This window comes from Myotis yumanensis, unplaced genomic scaffold (assembly GCF_028538775.1).
Source record: "Myotis yumanensis isolate MYYU_CA2020_CCGP unplaced genomic scaffold, mMyoYum1.0.hap1 SCAF_12, whole genome shotgun sequence".
Classification (NCBI taxonomy): domain Eukaryota; kingdom Metazoa; phylum Chordata; class Mammalia; order Chiroptera; family Vespertilionidae; genus Myotis; species Myotis yumanensis.
This window is the reverse complement of record NW_027223763.1, coordinates 17,302,041-17,327,198: the sequence shown is the minus strand read 5'-3', so window position 1 is coordinate 17,327,198 and position 25,158 is coordinate 17,302,041. Positions and strand designations below refer to the sequence as shown.

Genomic DNA, 25,158 nt, shown 5'->3' with positions numbered 1-25,158 from the left:
TGACACTCCCGAGTGAGACCAGCTAGGTTCAGGGTAATGACCCGAAGCGGTGCAGGCAGTTGGCAAAGCCCCGGCCCATGCCCCACGGGAATGTGCCCCTTCCAGTTTGAGGCTTTCTGCCCCCAGCCCTCATGCTGCCACTGAGATGCCCTTCCGTTTGTGTTGTTCTGGTGTCTCGGTAAAGTTAAGTGGTTTTTATCACACATTTCCTGCTTTCCGCCCAGAGCGAGATGAACTCTTTTCTCTGTGAGAACCCTCCAGAGGCTCTTTTAAGTTATTCCTCTGTTTGATCTTCTCTGAGATGAAAACCCCTAATTCTACTAACCTTTTAAAACCACCCGTTCTCCCTTTCTCACCGCCCTCGCCCTCGGTAACAGCGGAACAAAGCGCTCGCTCGGCTCTGAAAGGCGCACCCACAGCGGAGCAGGAGGCCCTCCGAGGCTCAGCCCAGGGCCGCCCGCCGGCGCTGGATCTTCCGGTTCTGAATGTGCCACTACCATCAGGTTCATTCAGTCACCTGTGCTTTCTGCTCGGCCTGCGCTGGGCCTTCCCACCTGAGATTTCAACAGTCCGCACCACCTCTCCAATGTACACGCCTGAACTTCATCACGCTCATTCTCACTCAGCCACCTTTCGAGGTGAAAGAACGTTAACTTCTAGCCATTTTCCCCAAGGTCCTGTTCCCCATCCCCCCAGCTGCTGTGCTTGGCAGATTTGTTCTCCTTTCCGTTAGCCTCATGGCGGATTGAAACCCAATCAGATTCCAGGCAAGAAATGGGTGGTGTCTGCAGAGCGCAGTTCTTTCCTCTGGGCATCTAAGCGGGAGGACCCAGAAGGCGACCCTCACAGCCATTCCCAGGTGTTGACAACATCCAGCCCCTCCTAGAAGCAAAGGACAATCTGGGGCTGCTCTGTGGGAAAACTTGAAAGAGTGTGGAGGACAGCAATGAAGGAGAACTTGCCCTGGAAAATATTAAATATATTCTAAAATTACCATAATTGAAATAGTAAGATACAAGCACAGGGCAAGCAAAGGAACGAAAGAAGCTAGGACAGTCTTGAAAGAGACCCAAATAATTAAAAAAAAAATTTTTTTTAATAAAAAGATAATAAATAAAGAGACCCAAATAAATAAATGAAAGTAAATAAGTGTGTGACATGAATAGTCTTCCCAAAGGTGACAGGAAACTGGCTTATCATTTGGGGGGATACTACCATGTGAATTTAGCATTACACCACACATCCAAACCAATCCCAAATGGATCTAAGTTTAACCGTGAAAAGCAAAGATATTAAGAAGCACTAGAAAACAAGAATTAATCTGATTTCAGGGTAGGGAAGGCTTTTCTTGGCATGACCAGAGGCAGAAACCATAAAGGAATCGATGGAATTGATCACATGAAAATTTTAAAATGTCAAAAAGAATATTGAAAAGAAAATTGAAGTGTAAATAGCCTGGGGGTTGTGATAGGCGGAACAAAAGATTCATTTCATTAATGTAGACAAACTATAAAAATCCATAGAGAAAAGAGGTAATGTAAGGGCAAATGTGTTAAAATTCCTCTAAAACCCACCAAAATGAACTAAAAGAACCATAAACAGGAGAAAAATTTATTTGTACCAAAGTCCCAACATTATACTATGTAAACTTCAAGTAAGTGCAAGGAACTAATACACATAAACAAATATGCATAAATAAAGACACCACAGTTGTTCTTTTCTCATCCTTACCACCCCATAGAGATTTTGCCACCCACTCAAGGCAGGATCAATTGAAATTGATGGCAATAGGAGAACTGGCAGCTTACACCATAAGTCATCAGACATCACAAGGCTAGCTACATCTCCCCATCGATAAAGACTTGGCTCCCAGCAAGAAGAAACAATCTTTTTTTCATCTCTATATCTCCGTCAGCATTTAGCCCGGCTCGTTGTACATCACCGATCCATAAATGTCCGCTGAATTAAATTGTTAAGTGGCAGCATGCCCCTCCCCCACTCCTCTGCCCCACAGAAACCCTGGTTCTGGGTTCCTAGGAGTTCCCATCAGTAAGATTAAGTTTAGTGTAAGACACTCGGAAGGGAAATCCCATTCACTTTTCTTCTGGGAAATCAGTTGCTGCATTTTCCAGGGCCGACCCCCTTCCTTGCCTGACATTTCTGGTCAAATCCAAAAGTCCATGATGTTTCTGAAACAAAGCCACATCTTCGACAACCACATGTGCCTCAAACAAAACAACATATATGCTTCTGATATAAAAAACAAACAAAAACGTTCCCATTCACGTTTTCTAAAAGCCACCGAACGAACGGATTTCCACCTCACCCGCCCCCTCACCCCCTTTCAGGGCAACACGTGTCCCTGTCCTTCCGCACTCCTAGAACTTCAGACCTCTGCTGAAGTCAGCAGAACTGCAGCGCAGCTAGAGCCCTAGTTTTCATCCTATTCCCATCAGGAAGGTTTTGTTTAATGTAAGACACTCAGAAGAAAATTCATTCACTTTTCTTCTGGGAAATCAGCTGCTTTGCATTTTCCAGACCCAAATGCCTCGCCTAACATTTCTGGTAAAATTCAAAAGTTCACAATTTTACTAAAATAAAGCCACATCTTGGGCAGGCGTACCTCTTCGCATCAACATATAAGGTTCCCTTTTTTCCTCTTTTATAAAAGGGATGCCCCCCCCCCCCCCTTTCATGAGATCTTAACAGCTTGAATTTTTACACTTTTTTAAAATTGCAAATTCTTTAAAGTAGGGTAGAGTTGGAAAATACGCTGTTGTGGTCTCAATGAACTTAAGCAGCTCACCAGTGCTCCCTGGTGGCCATAAGCACAAATACAGAAGGAATTGAACCAACACTCAGGTACACACTACCCAAAATTTAACCAAAGATAACATTTTGTTTCAGACATCTTTGTAAGAAATAAAACAGTCACCGTTTCAGGCCCCTGAGCACCCCTCTCCAATTCCATGTCCTTCTTCCTCTCTTTCTTAAAGTTCATCACATAATGATAAAAAGGAATACTGTTCCTCTTTACCCAGGCCTAGCCACAGCTCCGTGGTGACTCTGTGCATCCAAATACCTTTATTTGAGATGTACCTGTTATCTGGGTTGTTAGAGAGATGAGCACGGGAAGGACAGAAGACCAAGCGTAAATGCTGACACTGTAGTTGGTACCCGGACGCAGGTCTAAGCACATCTCAGGAGCCTGGCTGCTGCTGGTGATATTAAAGGTGATTTCCTGGGCAAACTCCTCCTGATACCATCTCTGGCCCTGAATGCGGAGCTAGAACACAGACAAGTTTGCAGGTGAATCACGAGCTTGAAGGGCTAGATCTTTACCTTTCTCATGAACTCTCTTGCCCTTGACTCTAAAGTTCCTTCAAAACGTGAAATGCAGCAATAAGTAAAGATTAGAGTCGTCATACCACAAATATTGTAGTTAAATACTATCAGTGTGGTAAATATATTTTTATATCAAAATGCACAAAAGGTCGAGGGCCAAACACTGGCAACTTTCTCCTTCTTGTTCTCACATACACAATACATAGTTCAACGTGAAAGTCTATTGGCAAAATTTTAGAAGCAAAGTCGAAGAACATTTCCCTAGAAAGAAAATTAAGAATCTGACGTGAGGCCCTGGCTGGCGTGGCTCAGCAGTTAGAACCATCGGCCCACGCACCTGAGGGTCTTCGGATTGAGTCCTCGTCAAGGGATGCAGATTCGATCCCAGGCCCAGGTCAGGGCACATGAGGGAGGCAATCAATTGATGTTTCTCCTCTCTCACATCTCTCTCTCTCTCTCTCTCTCTCTCTCTCTCTCTCTCTCTCTCGTCTCCCTCCCTCCCTCCCTTCCACTCTCTAAAAAATCAATGGGAAAAATATCCTCAGGTGAGGATTAACAACAACAACAAAGATCTGAAGTAGGGCTTCTCCAAAGCAGGACGTGAATTAGGATACCCTCAGCTGGTCTGGTGAAACCTGGGAAGGGTTTTTCTCCTCTGCCCACCCCTTTCTGACATTCCCTATACTTTCCTGTAACATTCCAGTACCTGCGCCAACACACACACACACACACACACACACACACACACACACACACGCTTCTTTCTACTTAATTCCTTTTAGTAACAGCTCATCCCAGGATCTTTCACTTTCTTACTGACAACCACATCTATCTTCAAAAGTTCCCCTGGACGCTCTAGGCAACACATTCAGTCCCTTGTCAGGGACACTGGTGTGGAGAGTCACACACATGCACAAGCCTTTGGATTCCTCCTCGGATCCTGCCTGAACATCAACTCTGCTCACACCCAAAACACCTCTCCTGGCTTTCTCACCAGTCCCCAAGGTCACTCTTGTCAAAAATGCAGCAGAAGTGCCCATTTTATTGCTTCTGATTGTAACTGTCACTGTAATTCTCTTATTGGCAACGGCAGCTATGTAAGCAGATTTTTAGGTGCGTTGATATTTTTTAAACCTCCCACACAACACAAACACCCATCAACAGAGTAACTTTCAGTAACTCACTAAATACATTTCCTCTCTACCAGCTATCTTCATGTTTCTCCATCTCAAGCAGGTTTCATTAAATATTGAAGTGTTGCTGATGGTCTGTTTAACTGCAGGGAGAACAGAATGAGAAGTCATTGGACACCCTGTACAAAAATACTACCTTTTCATTTTCCAAGGGTAAGCATTTACATAGAATGATTTCAGCAGTATTTTAGTTTACAAATGAGTGGTAACACACTTTTATATTTATGTAAAATCAGCCCTAATGAAAGATGTAGGATTACAAGATGCCCAATCAGAGGATCCCTCTTAAAAATTATTTGAATCTGTCCTGCTGCTATGACTCAGAGGTTGAGCATCAACCTATAAACCAGGAGGTCATGGTTCATTCCCAGTCAGGGCACATACCTGGGGTTGTGGGCTCAATCCCCAGTAAGGGGTGTGCAGGAAGCAGCCGATCAATGATTCTCTCTCTCCCTTCCTCTCTCTGAAATCAATAAAATAAAATAAAAACATATTTTTTAAAAAAATATGATACTTTTTAAAAAACTATTTAAATGTCTAATTTTTCTGCAAACTCCCTTGGTTTACTTAAGTTAAAACAGCAACTCATTGTACCAGCTTTGGACAACATCACTTATACAAATAAGCATCAGTTTGCAATTCTGAGCTGAGGGCAACATTTCAGCCCTGAACTGAGAATCGCTCTGTGAGGGACTGAACATCCCTGTCGTAAGCAGTCAGACTTTTCATGAAGGAAAGGGCTTCTATTGGTTGGGCTTCCTCATCTCTTATGATCAAAGTACTTGTTGGCCTCTGCTCCGTTTCATGGTAATCAATCCAAAGTTAGTTCAGATCTAGTACAGTGTAACAAAGAAGCAACCTCCACCCCCAGCTTTTTAAAATAAAGACTACTTTTCAAAACTCTGATATCAGAGGTCTACCACCTTCAATAATTATCCCTGTCCCTAAAGTGAAAAAAAAAAGAGAGCAGGCTTGCTAAGAAGTTTCATAGGAACACTGTGATAATTAAGACGTGATAAAGACAACTCCCACAGCATCTGAAAAAGAAGTCTCATGGGAACCAAGCCTTTATGTGTAAGCCCCTGGCCCGACAGGTTCCTACGAATGAAGCCAAGTTGGTCAACGTGAGAGTTCTTTATGGACCGGGTGGCTTTGCCCAGAGAAAACCTGTCCCACGGGTCACATGCTATCCTCTAAATGTTGTAAGACCGAGTAAGTAAGAAGGTATAGATGATTCAGGATAACATACCTCACTTCTGGATAGAGAAGACAGTTTTAGAGATAAGTAATAGTGGCCCAAGGAACCTCACACTGATGACACATGCAAAAATGAAATAACTTCACTATTTAATCAGTTCCAGACTATACAAAAAGGTGGCAAGTTTCCCAGTTCATTCACTATGACTAGATAATCACACACCCAAACGGTACAAGGATGGCACAACCAATCACTGAACACACTATGCCAAACTCACTTATTACTATAAATACTAAAATCCAAAATAAAACATTAGCGAATAGGCAGTAAATTCAAAGTACAATACACTATGATCAAGAGAGAGTTATTCTGGGAATACAGAGATGATCATTATTGGGAAAGCTATTAATAGATGAAAAGAGAAAATAACATATGGTTATTTTTATAATTACAATGGTTAATACATTTAATATTTAGGATTAATACATTCCTAACTAAAAATCTTAGTAAACTAGGATTTAATTTGATAGAAACTCCTTAATTTAAAAGTGTTTATTAGAAGCCACCATGCTTATAAAACATTCTCAGTAAAACAATGAAGCAATTTCTAGTAAAGTTAAGAACAATACAAGGATGCATGGTCTCATAGCTATTAGTTAGCATTAGTCAGAAGATTCCAGACAATCAGAAAGAGGCAAGAAAAAAAATGAGCTATAAATACCAGTAAGAAAGAGAACAAATGACGCAACTGCCAGTAAATCTAAGAGAATCAACTGAAAAACAAATATAAAATGGCTTGAAAACAGAAAAACAAATATAGGAGTTTGGCAAAGTGCACACAACCACAAGAACATAGAAAAACTAATAGTTTCCTATATAGCTGCAAGAACAAGTATGGCAGGCTGAATAACGGCGCCCCCAAAGATGTCCACACCCTGGTCCCTGGAATCTGTGAGCATGCTACATCACCTGGCAAAAGGTCTTTGTAAATGTGATTAAGATGGGGAGATTTTCCGGAGATTTTCCTGGATTAGCCACATGAGCCCAAAGTAGTGACAAGGGTCCTGACAAGAGGAAGACAAGAAAAGCAGAGTAACTGGTTGGTGTGGCTCAGTGGGTTGAGCACCATCCTGTGCACCAGAAGGAGGTCTGCAGTTCAAATCCAGGTCAGGGCACATGCCCAGGTTTCAGGCTCAATCCCCAGTAGGGGGCGTGCAGGAAACAGCCAATCGATGTTTCTCTCTCACGTGGACTTTCTCTCTCTCTCTCTCTCTCTCTCTCTCTCTCTCTCTCTCGTCAATTAAAAAAGAAATAAAAAGGCCCTAGTCTGTTTGGCTCAGTGGATAGAGCGTCAGCCTGCAGACTGAAGGGTCCCAGGTTTGATTCCAGTCAAGGGCACATGCCCAGGTTTCAGTCTTGATCCCCAGTAGGTGGTGTGCAGGAGGCAGCCAATCAATGATTCTCTCATCATTAATGTTTCTATCTCGCTCTCCCTTTCCCTTCTTCTCTAAAATCAATAAAAATATATATTTTAAAAAAGAAATAAAAAGAAAATCCAGGTTAGAAAAAGATTTGTGGACAAAAGCAGAGGTTAAACTGATGAGCTTCAAAGATAGAGAATTCCACCAGGAATATAGGCAGGCTCCAGAAACTGGAAAGGGCAAAGAAATGGATTTTCCCTTTTTTATAAGGTAGTAAATTTGTGTTGTTTTAAGCCACTAAATTTGCAGTAACTTATACCAGCAATCAAAAAGTAAAACACCAAATAAAAGACAATAGAAAATTAAAAGATCCCTATTCACAAGAGAAGATACCATGAACAGCCCTGGCTGGATAGTTCAGTTAGTTAGAGCTAGAATGCCCAGGGAAGGCCCTCTGAGGATGTGATACATAAGTAGAGACCTGAAGGATGTGAGTGAATGAGCCACCAAGAATGGAGATAGAAGGGTCACACCGAGGGCTCCAAGGTCAAAGGCCCAGATGCAGGAATCAGTTGGGCACACACATTCAACAGAAAGCAATTACTGCTAAATTCCTTGGGGAAAATTCATGAGAACAGCAAAGGGAAAAGCTATTGAAAGAGGACACAGCAAGGTATCAGTACCTATTATAAAGGTATAACAGTGTTTCTCAACCTTTTTTCATTATAGTCCCATAAGCAGTCTTTTTTATTTTTAAAAAATATATTTTTATTGATTTCAGAGAGGAAGGGAGAGGGAGAGAAACATCAATGATGAGAATCACTGACTGGCTGCCCCCTGCATGCCCCCTACTGGGGATTGAGCCTGCAAGTATGTGCTCTTGGCCATAATCAAAACCCGGGACCCTTCAGTCTTCAGGCTGATGCTCTATCCACTGAGCCAAAGCAGCTAGGGCCATAAACACTCTTTTTTTTAACAGCATTTCTGTGGTGTTAGGGGCTAACACCACAGAAAATTGTGTTTCTTAGATATTGTGTGTATATTATGCTTCGTATATAAAAAGAATAATATTATTTTTTGCCCCTCAATAACTAATTTTTGCCCTCCTGGGGTGAATTTTGACCCCTGACGGCGGTATCACCCCCATTAAGAGTGCTACAATAATTAAACAGTTTGTAACTACTAAAGGTTTAAGTGAAATAAATAAAGCAACCCTGGCCTGTGTGTCCCAGTGGTTGAGCATCAACCTATGAACCTGGAGGTCACAGTTTGATTCCCAGTGAAGGCACATGCCCAGGCTCAATTCCCAGGAGACGGCGTGTAGGAGTGAGCCGATCAATGATTCTCTCTCATCATTGATGTTTCTATCTCTCTCCCTCTCCCTTCCTCTTTGAAATGAATAAAAAATATATTTAAAAATAAATAAATCGATCGATGAAACAAAATAGAATCCAGAAATCTATCTATGCATGGGAATTTATAAACAGTGGAATTTCAAATCAGTGGGAAATAAATTGAGTTGGGAAATAGTTATCCATAGAGATAAGCTAATATTGGACTCCCACATGGTGTTGGTTATGCACACGTAATGGTACAGTAGTGGTGGGTCTGTAATTCCTCCTGCTCACAGGAATGTGGGAGAGCAACTCTGGGCAAAATCAATCGTTACTGCCTCTGTACTCCCTTAGTACCTTGCAAATACCTCAATTGCATTTTGTTTGTTAATCCTCACCTGAGGATTTTTTTTTTTCATTGATTTATAGAGAGAATGGGAGGGACAGAGATTAGGAGGGGAAGAGAGAGAGAAACATCTATGTAAGAGAGACACATCGATTGGTTGTCTCCCACAACCACCCCGATTGGGGCCAGGGATCAAACCTGTAACCCAGGTAGATGCCTTTGACCAGAAATCGGACCCAAGACCCTTAGGTGCATGGGCCGATGCTCTAACAATTGAGCTACCGGCCAGGCCTCAATTACATTTCATGCATTGTATTACTGTTGATCCTTGTCTATCACCCCATTGAACTGAGAGCTCCTCCTTCATCGTGTCCAGGACAGTGGCAAGCACAGCATTTCCAGTCGTTTAAATGTAAACAATCAGCAATAAGGGAAAGGCTAAGCACCTCATATCATATTAACCCAACGGAACAGAGGTGCTCTGAATAAGACATAGTTTCTGCCCTTAATATGTATTTCATCTAGGAGAAGAGTTGCACCCTCTATCAGTATAACAAAACTACAAGAGAGGGCATAGCAAATGTCATAAGGTAAATGTAAGTAATAATTAACATTGGGTAGATGCTTATTGTGTATTAGGAATTGTGCTGGTTCTCCATAACCCATTCACTCTCACAGGTCTCTGAGACTCCAGATAGGAGAAAGGTACTGCTTCTGGGAAAGAAGAGAATTAAAAGGAAGGGCTTGGTGTCCTTGGGAGACTACGTGGTGATGAGGAAAAGGAACTCAGAGGGAAATGCAAGATTCCACAAGGCAAAAGAGAATCCCAGAATAGAATACACAATTCATCCCCACCCAATAAAAACACAACAAAAATATCCTCTAAAGAAACTGCACTTCACTCAATGACAGAAGAGGGCACTCTTAACCTAGAAATTTTATTAATCCTCTTAATTCCCAATTATGTCTAAGGAATTAATAGACATTAAGAAGAAACTTTATTACAAAGCCACTGTTCTCAAAACTGCCTGGTACTGGCACAAGAACAGACATATAGATCAATGGAATAGAATAGAGAAACCAGAAATCGACCCAAACCACTATGCTCAAATAATATTTGACAAAGGAGGCAAGAACATACAATGGAGTCAAGACAGTCTCTTTAATAAATAGTGTTGGGAAAATTGGACAGATACATGCAAAAAAATAAAACTAGACCACCAACTTACACCATACACAAAAATAAACTCAAAATGGATAAAGGACTTAAACATAAGACGGGAAACCATAAAAATACTAAAGGAATCACAGGCAGCAAAATCTCAGACATAAGCCAAAACAATTTCTTCACCGATACAGCTCCTAGGGCAATGGAAACTAAAGAGAAAATAAACAAATGGGACTACATCAAAAAAAAGCTTTTACACAACAAAAGAAACCATCAACAAAACAACAAGAAAGCCCACTGCATGGGAGAACATATTTGCCAATGTTATCACTGATACGGGTTTAATCTCCAACATTTACAGGGAACTCATACAACTTAAAAAAAGGAAGATAAACAACCCAATCAAAAAATGGGCAATGGACCTAAATAGATACTTTTCAAAAGAAGACATAAGGAAGGCCAAGAGACATCTGAAAACATGCTCAAAGTCACTAATCATCCAAGAGATGCAAATCAAAACGACAATGCGATACTATCTCACACCTGTCAGAATGGCTATCATCAACAAATCAACAAACAAGTGTTGGAGAGGATGTGGAGAAAAAGAAACCCTTTTGCACTGCTGGTGGGAATGCAGACTGGAGCAGCCACTGTGGAGAACAGTATGGAGCTTCCTCAAAAAACTAAAAATGGAACTCCCATTTGACCCCGTGATCCCACTTCTAGGAATATATCCCAAGAAGCCAGAAACACCAGTCAGAAAGGATATATGCACCCCTATGTTCATAGCAGCACAATTCACCATAGCTAAGATTTGGAAACAGCCTAAGTGCCCATCAGCAGATGAGTGGATTAAAAAACTGTGGTACATCTACACAATGGAATACTACGCTGCGATAAAAAAGAAGGAACTCTTGCCTTTTGCAACAGCTTGGATGGAACTGGTGAGCATTATGCTAAGTGAAATAAGCCAGTCAGAGAAAGATAAATACCACATGATCTCACTCATTTGTGGAATATAGAGAACAACATAGACTGATGAACAGGGACAGATCCAAAGACAGAGAAACAGCAATCAGATTATTAATCCCCAGAGGGAAAGTAGGGGAGGGTGGGGGTAAGGGGAAGAGATCAACCAAAGGACTTGTATGCATGCATATAAGCCAAACCAATGGACATGGACAACAGGGGGATGAAAGCATGAGTGGGGGGGTGGGGGGGATGATGAGGGTTAATGGGGGGGGGGATGAGGACACATTTGTAATTCCTTAACTAATAAAGAATTTAAAGATAAAAAAAATAAAAGCAAGAGAAAGGATATAATAAATATGAAAGCAAACATTAATGACTCAGAGTAGGAGTCAGCAACTTTTTTTCTACAGTCAGTTAGGAAATATTTCAGGCTTTCTGGGCCCGTGGTAGGCAAACTGCGGCTCTCGAGCCACATGTGGCTCTTTGGCCCCTTGAGTGTGGCTCTTCCTAAGCCTTAAGAGTACCCTAATTAAGTTAATAACAATGTACCTACCTATATAGTTTAAGTTTAAAAAATTTGGCTCTCAAAAGAAATTTCAATCGTTGTACTATTGATATTTGGCTCTGTTGACTAATGAGTTTGCCGACCACTGTTCTGGGCCATCAGCTCTGTCACAGCCACTCAACTCTGCCTTTGTAGCACAAAAGCAGTCACAGACAATACGTAAATGAATTCTTTATTTACCCCATGAGTATGGTCCTACCTAGCTGGATCTACAATATCACTATCTTTTTTCTTTCTTTTAATTACTTTCCCTGTTTTGTACACATTACAAATGATTGGGAATACCAAGCCAATTTCTGGCTTGACCAACTGCAAGTATGAACTTCTCAGGCTAATAGTTTGTAAGACAAGTAGGCAGACTTCAGACATAACTCCTCCAACAGAGAACAGTTATAATATTTATCATTTTGTGGGAAAATATGAGAAACAATGTTAAATTATTTGTGGCCTTTGACTATGTTTTGTTTGGACTTCAATTCTGTAAACAGGAATCAGTTATGGGGGATGTTTTATAAGGTCACTGTAGAGCTCAAATGATGCATGCAATTCGAAACCTGCATCATAAACTACCCTCAGGGTTTTCTACCAGGGAATAGAGAGAAGAGTGCTCTATCCCCCCTTCTTTTGATTTTAATTCACAGTGAATACCTGAGCTGTGGTCAAGGAAGCTGCTTTTCTCATTATTGGGCACATTCGTAGAATGCTGTGTGTGACAGTGGTTTTCTCCACACAGATGAAGTCAGAACCTCTTGGGTAGAATGTGGCTATCATCATCATTCTTTGTTTCCTCCTTTTTAATTAATTTATATATTAAATATATTTTTATTGATTTCAGAGAGGAAGGATAAGGAGCAAGAGATAGAAACATCAGTGATGAGCGAGAATCATTGATTGACTGCCTCCTGTACATCCCACACTGGGGATTGAGCCAGCAACCGGGTATATGATCTGGCCTGGAATTGAACCATGACCTCCTGGTTCATAGGTCAATACTCAACTAAACTACTGAGCCGTGCTGGCTGTTTTGTTTTTTTTTTAATTTCTTTTTAAAATTCTTTCTTGTTGAGAGTATTACAAATGCCCCTCTTCCCCCCTCCATTGCCCCACTCCACCAGGTTCCCACCCCACCCCTGGCCTTCATGGCACTATTGTCTGTGCCCATGGATTATGCATATATGCATATACATTCTTTGATTAGTCTTTCCGCTAAGAGCTGCAGTGAGTATGAGAGGGAGACCTCAGGAAGACAGGAGCAGGACCTATCCTCTTCTACTGTTTACCTTCAAAGGGGGCAGCCTCTATACCTGGTTGGCCATAAATTTGTCTGGGAAACCCCAGTAGATGAAAGAACAAAAGACCTCATAGAGATTTCTGTGTCTCTTCCCACTAGGGGGAGCTGTGGAGTTGATAGAGCTGGCCTCTCTGTGGCATCCTCACAAGGCCATGGGGCCTTTCTAAAGAACCTGACCTTCATTAGGCCACTGTTCTCTATGGGGGTTAATGCACTCACACATGGTCTGCTCAGGAGGCCTCTCTGTCCTGCCAGTGCTGACGTAGTGCAGCTCACATTTCTGATCCCCTGGAAGTTAGTTCTAGCTGTCTATAATGACTACCCTTAGGGCTCAGCTGCCTCAAGTTTGGGGTGAGAGATAGGAGGCTTCACAGAATATTAAATCCATCACTACAGGGGAGCTCTGAGTACAACAGTCCATTCCTGGTCTGTACCTCTATGAGCCAGCACCTCTGTGTGGAAGGGGAGAGGTGGTAAGTTTCAGGCACCCTCATCCCCAGACAAAGTTGGTAGTTTATTAGGACTAGAATCCACATCTCTTGACTCCCAGACTAGCATTCTTTGTGGTCCCCACATCGTACAATTTTCATATTTCGCCTGTGGTCCTGAGATACAGAACAGAGAGGCATGCAAACCTACCTGCAGGTGCAGTTGTTATCATTACTTGCACTGAGTGCTGCTCAGGCGATCCCAGCAGGGTGATATTCACTGTGTAATCAGTTGCCGGGTACAGGTCCAAACATACAACCGCAGCTCGTTCCCCCGTTGTGAAGTTAAATGATGCTGTGTGATAAAAATCACTCAGATACCACCTTCGACCCAGAATTTTAAACTGTCGTGAGATTAAAAGAAAGTATTGCATTACCTTTTCTGTTGGCTTGCAGCTATCTAGACTAGAAGCAAAATAACTATAAAGCAAGAAGTTTCCTTCTATTGGTTCTGACCCAGTTAGAAGTATGTTTAATGTAATAGCAATCTAACCTGGGGAAGAACTTTACAAAGCTGCCCTACCTAGTCTATGCAACTTCCCCCTCAAACAGCTACAGACTAAGCTTAGCATGCACAACTTCATCTCAGATGAGCAAGACGTCGGGCTATTCTAAGATGATCCCTTAATGCCTACCCAGTGAAGGAGATTGCCCTGAAGCTGTTGGGCAAAATTATTTTAAATTATTTTCATTCCTAAGAAATCCATAGATAAGCCTCAAGGAACAGTTTTTAAACTTATGAGAATGACTTCAAATTATGCATTCAAAGCAATTGTGCAATGTTACTTCACTTGTTCTTTTCTAGTTGAGCTCTGGTAAAAAAAAAAAAAAAAAAAAAAAAAGAGAGAGACAACAACAAAAAACCAATGATACCCCCTCCATCACCAAACTCAAGTTGCAGGTATAGCATAGGGACTTATAAGGGCAAATATATGTGAGGGTCCCAGAAGTAATGTAATGTGATCAACCCTTGAACGATCAGTGTGCTTTAGCTGGGTGTTCATGTGGTAAGTGTTTCCTTTGATGCTCATGTTATTGGCTATCCCACCCGCTATCCTTCCTCATCACTGTTATTCTTCCATAGTGATCCAACACTCATGGGAGAGTCCTCTCTCCCCAATTCCCAGCATTCTCTTGTGTAATTTAAATGTTTTTATACATAAGTCATCAAAACCTGGCCTCAGAGTACCTTGAGCTGAATGCTATGAAGTTCTTTCACTGAACTTTAGTGACTCAGATCCACAGTCACATCCTAGACTGTGTCATCATCAGAGTTGCTCCACCAACATCTCATAATCCCCTAATCGTCTGCACTGCTCACTCCCACTAGAGATGATCTCTCTCAAGAAATCCCTCAAAATTTCCTCACTCATAATTTTCTATCAAGTTCTAACCGGTTTTGCTCAGTGGTCACGTGATCAATTCCAGTCAAGGGCACATACTTCGGTTGCAGGCTTGATCCCCAGCCCTGGTTGGGGCACATGCAGGAAGCATCCAATTGATGTGTCTCTCTCACATCGATGTTTGTCTCTCTCTGTCTCTCCCTCTCCCTTCCACTCTCTCTAAAAATCAATGGAAAAATATCTTCAGGTGAGGATTAACAAAAACAAAAAAGAAACAAAAGATATAAAAGTAAGGAACTAGGATGGTAGAATGGACCTGAGAATTTGTAACTTTTGGCTGTCCAGGGTCCATCTGCTTGTTCTAATAGCACTGTGGCTTCCTATTGGGAAAGCACCACTTTAGTGTGAGCATGAAAGCATATGATTCTCAACAAATACTTCTGTCATCTTCAAAAAAAATTCTGTATTTTAAAATGCTTTTAGTTATTGTCATGTGTAGATGCTCTATCTTAAAGAAGCTGATTTTTGCCTGAGTGTGTCTGTGTTCATACCATACATACACAGTATGGGTTTTTCACTCAATATTTTGTTTTTGAGACTTATCCATGATGAATTATTTTGATCTAGTCTATTCATTTTTAGCACCTATATAATATTCAGTTTTATGACTATAGTATAAAATGGCTGAGTAGCAGTAATTTCAGATGATTCAACCAAACATCAAAATTCTCTATTTTCCAACTGATGAACTTTTATTTTCAATATTTTATTATTGTAAGCAATGATGTAATGAAAATCCAATTATATATCCCTTAAATGCAAGTCAAAAATGTCTCTAAGGTATATACAAAAAGTAGAATTGCTGGGTCTTAGGGTGTGAACAACTTCTTTATAACTATGTGGTATTTTCTTAACCACGTAGCTAACCAATTGTCTCAGAACCATTTATTTCTGTACTCGTGTGAAAGATCATTTTTTATCCTATATTAAATTATTTGGGTACTTGAATATGTTTCTAGGCCCAGTGTTCTCTCGAATATGAAAAATTGAATATTTCACTCACCTGTGTAAAATCCTTCAGTGCCTCCACATAGACATCAACATAAGATCAACACATAAAAGTACACAATACAGGGCTTTTCATGATCTGGCCACTGCTTAGACTTGTGCCTCATCTCTTCCCACTTCGCCTTAGTTTCTCTGTTCCCCAAGAGAGTCACGTTCTCTATTACTCAATTTGCAACTTTACTTGCCCAGTGTGCCCTTTCTCACCCTCACCCACCTCTTTAACTGGTTAATTCTTGCTCATTCTCCTTGATTCAACACCATCTTTACTTCTTGTTTTTAAAAAATTATACCTGGTCACACACACATATACACAATATCCTATTCATTTATTTACTTTTTATAAAATCACTCATTATGCCATATTGTAATGGTCTGTTTAATTGTATAATTAGTTTGAATTGGAATCTCCAGGTCCCAATACATGATACACTTTTGGTAAGTGATTAATTAATTAATTAATTTTAATTTAATACTTAGTCTACTCATTGCCAGATGATTTCCTAGGCACTGAAAATATGGCACAAAAATAACAAATCTCAGTTCCTGCCTGAACTTATTCATAATTTTACTTGAGATTTGTAATGCATAAAAAAGTCAAGTTAAATGAGGACCAATAGTCATGCAATAAGTGTCTTAAAAAACCCACATCTAAGTGTGAACTTAATAGCAAAATAAGCTGCAATTATTAAATGCACTAAATTATAATACATATAAAATACCAGACAGGGAAAATGATAGCAAGTCACCAAATAGGGTCTTCCTTCAATTTAGTCCCTCACTTGTATCCATCTCACATCTCATATCCATCGCTAGAAACAAAAATCAAACTGTCTAAAAGTTCATTTCATGTGTGGTTTCAAATTTTGAATCCTCACTTAGAGAGCACCCAAATTTTTAAGTGACCCAATTCTTTAATAAATAACATAAAAGATCTTACTTGGTACATTTGTTCTGATCCAACTTTCCTAGAATGCCTGTTCAATTTCAAACAAGTTTCATTAAATAGTGAGACATTGAAAATTCCATCATCTTCTAAGAGATCATCTTCTAAAAAATAAGAGAGAACATATGGAAAGGTTGCATCATCTTAGCAAAACGTATCGTGGCTAATTACAATGGAAATTTTGACATCTTAAGAGAGCCAATAGGATGTTTAACAGCAAGAGCATTGCATTTGGCTTCAAGTCCTGGCTCTACAACTTCTTAATTGTATGACCTTAGCTAACCCACTTAGCCCCTCTGAACCCGTTTCCTAATTTGTGAAATCAAGTCATCCAGTTTGCTTCTCTTACATCATAGGCTATTCAGAGTACCAAATGAAAAAAAAATGCATTTAAAAAAATTGCTGTAAGCTAATAAAGCTGTGGTATTTTTAGAAAGTTAATCCTATCACTTGGATGGTCCATAAGTAAAATGCCAAGTTTTAAGCATATAAATGGCCAGAAAAATCTGAGACTAGGAAAAAGGTGAATAAAGGCAAAGGCCATGGAATAGAACTCTCAGAGCGAGTGTTTCCAACCTAGAAGATGATGAGAAAGTAGGTGACTAGTGAGATGTTTGTTCTCACAGCAGACAGTATTTCAGGAGAGCTACTCATATGAGTACTAGGGCAGTAAAATAATCAGAAACAGACTTATTTCACCCACTATACAGAAAAAAAGTAATTTCATGCCTCCTGTAGTCGAATTCATTCCGTCAATGCTCCATTTTCTTAATGTAATCAAAAGAAGAGGTTGGTAATGAATAAAGAACTCACAAAGAGTCTGGGAGTACCACAGCTAATTTTCAAGGAAAAGCAAATTTCCTACCACACAAGCCTGCGTGTTTTCTACAAGTGAGAAAAACTTTGAATGTCTGTCAGAGGGAAGCTTTTTATAAACACCTTTTACGTATATTTCTCCCACAGGAGTCTCTGCTACCTAAGAAGTAATGATGATTACAGTAAATTATTCTACTCAAAATCAGAACTGTCCACAGAATTGTAACCGTCACGGGCATTTGCAGCACAAGGCAATTAGCTGGGAGAAAATATTCTTGGCTCTAACTGGAAATGTGGAAATACGGTTATGAGAGAGAATCTGAAGGCCTATCACGTGTTCTCCTTCATCTTCACAGCTTTTATGTCAAAGGTTTCCTAAGGACATCAGAAATAAAAACTGTCACATGTATGCAAATGACTTTGAGGCACATCAAATGTATGTTAAGAAATATCCCATGTGGTCAACGTGCACAAACAGAACATAAAGCAAAACTGCCATCTGCATAGCTCCCATCTCCATAGGATTTTCCCACTTACAGCCATTATCATCTGAATCCAGGGGATGATGGCAACGTGAATAAAGGCATCTGGTTCCCACTTCCCACTGCAATCCAGAGAGAAGTGACTGAGGATTGTAAAAATGGGTCAGAATTTGCATCTGGGTTGGGAAGAAGGGTGGGTTGCCGTACAAAAGGCAGAAACATGAAGACGGTTCAGCTTAGCACCGTGTGGAAGGGAACGGGAGGGAAAGAAAGACCCTGAGAGATACCGTGCAACATGCCTTCCAAGCAAAGGACATGGTCTCAAAGCCTCAAAGGATGGAACTGGAGGAGGAGCAGTGTCCACAGAGGTGGGAGCTGGAAGCTGGAACAGGCCACAGGACAATAAAGTGATGAATTCCCCATCTGCAGCCATTTATCCCAGGGGTTCCCAATCCTAACTGCGCATCAGAATCCCCCGGACATAGCAGATCTAAAGTAAAGGTTGAACATCTTTTCTTTTTCTTTTTTCTTTTTTTTTAATTCATCAAGCAATCTGATAGGCAGGCGGAGTAAACAGTATATGTACTAGTATTATCACTACTATTGATAATGATAGTCCCTCTTTAGCACACTGGAGATCTCCTAAGGGGAGGCCTAGAACCTGGAGGTTCCATCAGCCTGGGTTGGCAAAGGGAGAGACTTGGTTCTTTCCTGCCTTCATAGGCTGATCACAATGAAGCCAGGCAATGCTGAGCTGGCCCAAGAGTAACAACATTACCAATCAGAACAGCAAAGTGCTCAGAAATAAAGCTCAGGGCAGTGGGTTTTCTCATAGCTGCTCCCCAAAGGACACTAGATCATCCAACTTACAGTAAATCCTTCAAGATGAGATCCTTCAGTATGAGATAAGCATAGTAATATTATCCAATAAAAAGTAAGATCAAAGGTAATGGCATCTGTTTTAAAATATATATGTACATATATATATGTTTTTTTGAGTTTTATAAAGAAAACGGAAGGTAAAGAGAGAGAAAGAGAGAGATCAAGAGAAACATTGATGCAAGAGTGAAAAATCGGTCTGCTGTCTCCTGAACACCCCCTACCGAGGATCAATCTCACAACCCAGGCATGTGCCCCACTGAGGAATCAAACCTTCAACCCTTCAGTCAAGGGACAACGACGCCTAACCAACTGAGCCACACTGGCCAGGGCAATAGCATCCATTTTATCCAAAAAAAATGTCACACCTAATAAAACTTTTATCTTCCAAGAATCAATAATCCAGAAGGGGGTGGAGCCCATAAAATGGTCCTACAAAGAGCAAAAGGGAGATTGTGTTTAGAAGGCAAAGAATGAACATACTTCAAGGGGGAGAAATATCGAGCAAAATAATAACAAAGTTAGGCAACATGTGTTATATACTTTCAGTAAAAAAAATTTAAAGATGGGTTCAAACAGATAAAGGATGAAATAATAAGAAAGTGCACTAACAGAGGGGACATTGGTTAAGAGAGGCAGAAATAACAAGGGAACCGGATGAGATAAAGAAACAAAAGGAAACGAAAGTGCAACAACAGAATATAAAGTGCATTAGAAATGATAGCGATCAGAAAGGTCAATGCACATGTGCATGAATGCACACAGAGAACAAACGTGCCACATCCTCAGAAGACAGAGGAAAAAGACATGGACATAACACAAGAGAAAACGAAAGAACAATGCAGACAGACAAGCAATTCCACATAGGAGTACCTGAAGAGCCAAAAGGACAAATAAAATAAAATAAAATAAAATAAAAATAAAAACATAATAATCAGAGTTCTAATGAAAGAAAATGTTCCTAATGTGTAGATAGAACCAAATTCTGAAGATCCAAAGAACTCACAGGGTATGAGGAAAACTTAGTTTAAAAGAGAATAACATTTTTATTGGCCACGGCTGAAGTTTCATGAGAGAAGGGATTTCTGTCTCATTCACTATTGAACTCCCAATGCCTAAAACAATATCAAACGTGTAGTAGGTAGTCAATAAACATTTCCCATGTGTATGAATAAGTGATTAGCGTCGTGAATTTCACATATAAAGAAAGCCTCTATGTCATATGTGGAATCTAATGAACAAAATAAACTGATGAACAAAATAGATCCAGAGACGAAGAAGCATGGAACAGATTGCCAAATCTCAGAGGAAAGACTAGGGTGGGTGGGTGGGAACAGATCATCCAAAGAGCTTGTATGCATATATGCATAAACCATGGATACAGACAATAGTGTGGTGAAGGCCTGGGGTGGGGTGGGGGTGCGGGCTGTAAAGAGTCAATGGGGAAAAAAGGAGGACATCTGTAATACTTTCAACAATAAGGATTTAAAAAAGAAGGAAGAAAGGAAGGAAGGAAGGAAGGAAGGAAGGAAGGAAGGGAGGGAGGGAGGGAGGGAGGGAGGGAGGGAGGGAGGGAGGGAAGGGAAGGGAAGGGAGGGAGGGAGGGAGGGAGGGAAGGGAGGGAGGGAGGGAAGGGAGGGAGGGAGGGAGGGAGGGAGGAAGGAAGGGCTCTCTGATACCCAGGCGGAAAAATATGAGTATCTACATAAGATTTTTAAAATCACAGCCTTCTTCAAATTCCTCTTTTACAACTTTAAATTCCCACAGCCAATGTGAAATGCCTCCAGAATTCTGACCCAAAGATTATGGCCTAAGAATTTTATCTTCAGTCAGGCTCTCATTCACTTGTGAAGACAATAAAAAGACATTCTCAGAAAATCATGGGCTCAGAAAGTATCCCATTCCTCAGGGAGTAGAAGATAGAAATCACTGTGCAGAGAGATAAAATAAAGAAAAACAGAGAAACTTTGGTATGAAACGTTGGAATGCAGTAAACATTGAGACTGTTGAAACATATACCTGTTTAAATAATTGTTACAAATCAATATAAAAATGAACTCTTTGAAGATGTAATACATGTTAAAAGTAATTAGAAATGAGCTGGCAATAAAATGTTGTGTTTAAACAATAACAGAAGGGAAGCTAGAGGGGAAGAAATAAAAGGAAATAAAGAATACTAATTTCCACATCTTATTCAAGGAGAAGTTAACATTATTTCCATCTTAATGCTGGTAATCAGAGGAATACATATTCAAGTAGGCTTATTTTTGTTTTTGAATATGTATTGTAGAATTAAAGCAAAATCTATATTGTCTGAACCATTCAAAAAGAAACCCCCAAGCAGCAAAAAGAAAACAATGGACATAACAAAGTAGCATAAAAAAGAGTAAAATAAATAAGATGACAGAAGAAGAGAAAATTTTATCACAAACAACACTAATGTAAATTGCTTAACTACAAAAAATAATACTTTTCTCAAAAAGGTTTCTTCACATATGCAGCCTCCTAGCATACATCTCTAACAATGTTACCCACGTAGCTTTTAAGGAGAACAAAAGTGGGTGAAGGTGTATCGTGCAAACCATAGCACAGAGAAACCAAGAAAACAATATTACTAATCAAAGTATAATTCAAGGCAAACAATATTAAACAGGATAAAGTGAGCCATTTGTTACTAGTACCAGTAAAAGTTAGACTCTACAATTAAGATATCAGTCATGGCCGAAACCGGTTTGGCTCAGTGGATAGAGCGACGGCCTGCAGACTGAAAGGTCCCGGGTTCGATTCCGGTCAAGGTCATGTACCTGGGTTGCGGGCACATCCCCAGTAGGAGATGTGCAGGAGGCGGCTGATCGATGTTTCTCTCTCATCGATGTTTCTGACTCTCTATCTCTCTCCCTTCCTCTCTGTAAAAAATCAATAAAATATATTAAAAAAAAAAAAAAAGATATCAGTCATGAACATAAATATCAGGATATCAAAAGGTGTGAAACAAAAAAATTAGAATTTCTAAGAGAAATTGAGAAAAAATGGCAATCCAAGCAAGCAACAACAACAACAAAAATTAAAAACAAACAAACAGAAGACCTCGAAAATCTTATTAATAGAGTTCATTGAAACCTAGGACCACTCTACCTACAAGTAAACACTCTACTACCCACCACCAACCACAAAATTACAAAAATTGGCCAAAATTACAAAAATTAGCCAAAAGTTAGCCCCCTCAAAGTGTCAATAAATCCACCCAAAGAATATCAAAATGTAATTAAACTAGAAATCACAATAAAGTGCAGATGTCTTTAAAAATACCACTGGTATAACACATAATTAATCCTTCAATCAATGGGGAAGTCAAAATGGCAATTATATAGTGCATTGACAGTAAGGATAAAGAGACTATACATTAACACACTCATAAATAATTCTTAAATCAAAGGGAAAGTCAGAATAGCAATTATATCATGCCATTAAAGTAAGAATAAAGAGAACAGGTATCCATCCATACCTAAGGAATTCTGCCCAAGCTCAAATTAGGAAAGGAGAAAGAAGTATTAGAGACTATTATTATCAAATAGGAAAGAATGGAAATAAGTTGGATTATGCATTCAACTCAAAAATTTGGGAATAGAACAATATAATCAACTTAAGAGAAGCAGAAAGAATAAAATAATCAAAAATAAGGGAGAAATTAATGAGATAGAAAAAACAATGAAAAAAAACCTAAGTTTATTGGGGGGGGGGGGGAGTGGGCAGAAACAGTAGTAAAACAGACAATTCAAGCTAAACTAATCAATTTTTTAAAGAGAGAAAACAACAGAATTAGGAATAAGAATAACCTGGGGTTATACAACCTGTAATCCCAGAGCAGTTGTAAATAAATGTTCCAAATGATATCTGGCCAATATCTTTTAAAGCTCAACAAAATGGACACTTTTTAAAGAAAACATAAATTATCAAAATTGGCTCAAGAAAACGTAAGAAACAAACCAAAAATAATCATAGAAGAAACTGACAAAGTTATCAAAGAATTATATCCCCAAAGGGGTGAGACTTAAATAATCTTATGAGCAAATGTGTTCAACTTTAAAGAAAGGGAATAATTCAAAAATTATATAAACTTTTCTAGAGCATAAAAAACTATGGAAAACTTCCCAATTCATTTGAAGAGAACTAGCATAATCCTGATAATGAAATCAATAGTTAAATATACAGGATCTAGAAGAAAAAAATGATAAATCTTTACAAAAGTGCATAAATAAACAGGGAAGTATATATTGTGTAAATGTGGAAATGTACCTGTTTCCCATTGAGACAACTCAATCTAAATTCCAATTCTCACTAGATTAATTTGCAAATTTAATCCAACTCCACTTAAAATTTAAGACGGAGGAAAGCGGGCTGGAGACATTAAACATGTCAGCCATGGTCACCCAACTTCTCAAGGCAGAGTTAAGATGCAAAACCAGGTCTGTCTGACCCCAAAGAACATGCTTTCCTGGTGGAAATTAACTTGAAGAAGTAATAAGATATTAGTAAAAACAGCTGACTGACCCTGAACAGCAAACTGTCACTCTGACCGAACAATAAAAAATGAGTTTGAAGTCCTGGGATGTTCTTTTTAAAAAAACATATTCCTAATAAATCCATAGCAGTTTATTATTAATTTTGTACAAGCTTCTCTAGTTACCATATTAATTTTATAATATCTTTCCTTACATGTTATTGACTTAGAAAGAAATCATTTTGTTTTAGTCATATACAAGTACCCAGGGATCTAATTTGTATAATTCATAGTTGGCTTTATATTGTTAAGATTAGTAGTCATTTTTATTATTTCTACCAAATCTCTATCACTTCCCGTTCCTAGTGGCAGCAATAACTGAAGGCTGACGTATATTTTCTTAAGTGAAAACTATCTCAACTCCCCCCAAGTAAAAAATGACCCCAGTGACTTCTCCAGGTTTGCTTACAAAGTATTTAATTAGTCCTATCACCCTATAACTAGAATTATTTTTTTAAAACTTACAACTGTTAGAATCCTATATAATAAAAGCCTAATATGCAAATTGTTCCCTCGACTGGGAGTTTGACCTGGGGGGCGGGGCCAGCCAGCCAATCGCCTGCTGCCTCTCCCTGAAGCCCCTCCCCCGGCCACCCAATCGGCCCCGATTGGGGCTGGCAGTCAGGATGCACGAATTTGTGCACTGGTCCTCTAATGTTACTATAAAAATCTGTGTGATAACTATATGCGATGAGGTTTATTACTACTTCTCAAAGCTTCTTCCTGCCAATTTCTCTTTTCATCCAACACTTACCATCCTGCACCTGGGACTGCCTACGTCTATCCACTCGCCACGGTCAATGTGATTACCCAGCCCCGATCAGTCCTGGGGTCAGTTCCCATTTAATATGAAAGCCATTGGGTCAGTGTCCCTGGCTCCTCCTCTCATAGACAAGAGTCGGAAATGACTTTTGTCATTTCCAAAGAGCCATGTGGCCACCCTCTACTGCCTTGGGTAATTGAGAACTGACTGCGTCATCACCTCATGTTGTCCTCTTTTAAATGCCTTCTTATCACCTCCCACTTCAACCAGACGCCCAGCTGAGACACAATACATTGCACTTGGCATCACTAGTATAGGAATCCCTCCTGCTGGACATTCTCCTGGCTACCGATCTCAGAAAGCAACTCTGAACTCTCCTGCCCAGTTGATTCTGAAGCATATTTTCCCTACATCCTGTGTTTTGCATTTTCTGGGAGGAAATGAGACTTCACTTCTACCTACCTGCTGTCTGGAACCTGATGATGGCTGGCACGGAGCGTCTGGGAGGGGCAGTGGAGATGGTCACGGTGTAGTTGGTGCCTTGGTACAGGTCTAGGCACACTTGTGGGGTCCTGCTGTCTGCGGTCAGGTTGACTCTCTCCTCATGAACTGATTCTATCGGGTCTGCCCGGTGTCCTTTCACATGTACCTTTGCGAGGGGCAAAGACAAGAGAACCCACCATGACTCCAGTTAAAACGACCAAGAGAGATTTGATGGTGCTGGGTTCTTTTCTCCTACTGTTCCCTTTACACTGCACTGCTCCCCTGGGGGAGAGGGGGCAACAGGTAAACCTCTGCTATCAGGTATCTGATGATGAAGTCTGATCAGCCCAGTAACCAATAGGCCCTAAGAAGTGATATAAAATGAGGAGTCCCTCTAAGTGCCACCCCACACACAGATGACCGGCGATCAACCGAGAGTCACAGCTTGAAACCCGCTCCCTGCAACCTGTCACAGAGGCAGCAGCCACTTCTAGGCTGA

At 40.1% G+C, this 25,158-nt stretch overlaps 1 protein-coding gene across 3 annotated transcripts in view; it reads right to left on the bottom strand.

Moving 5' to 3' along the window:
* The window catches only part of SUSD1 (sushi domain containing 1), a 78,297-nt gene that overhangs the window by 16,187 nt on the left and 36,952 nt on the right, over nt 1-25,158 (bottom strand). For all 3 annotated transcript variants that reach the window (XM_070430880.1, XM_070430881.1, XM_070430882.1), the window contains 5 exons: nt 24,639-24,825; nt 16,670-16,779; nt 13,473-13,665; nt 4,530-4,621; nt 3,100-3,286 (listed from right to left, as the gene is read on the bottom strand). In XM_070430880.1, the coding sequence (XP_070286981.1) occupies nt 3,100-3,286; nt 4,530-4,621; nt 13,473-13,665; nt 16,670-16,779; nt 24,639-24,825 (769 nt within the window). The remainder of the gene's footprint in view (nt 1-3,099; nt 3,287-4,529; nt 4,622-13,472; nt 13,666-16,669; nt 16,780-24,638; nt 24,826-25,158) is intronic.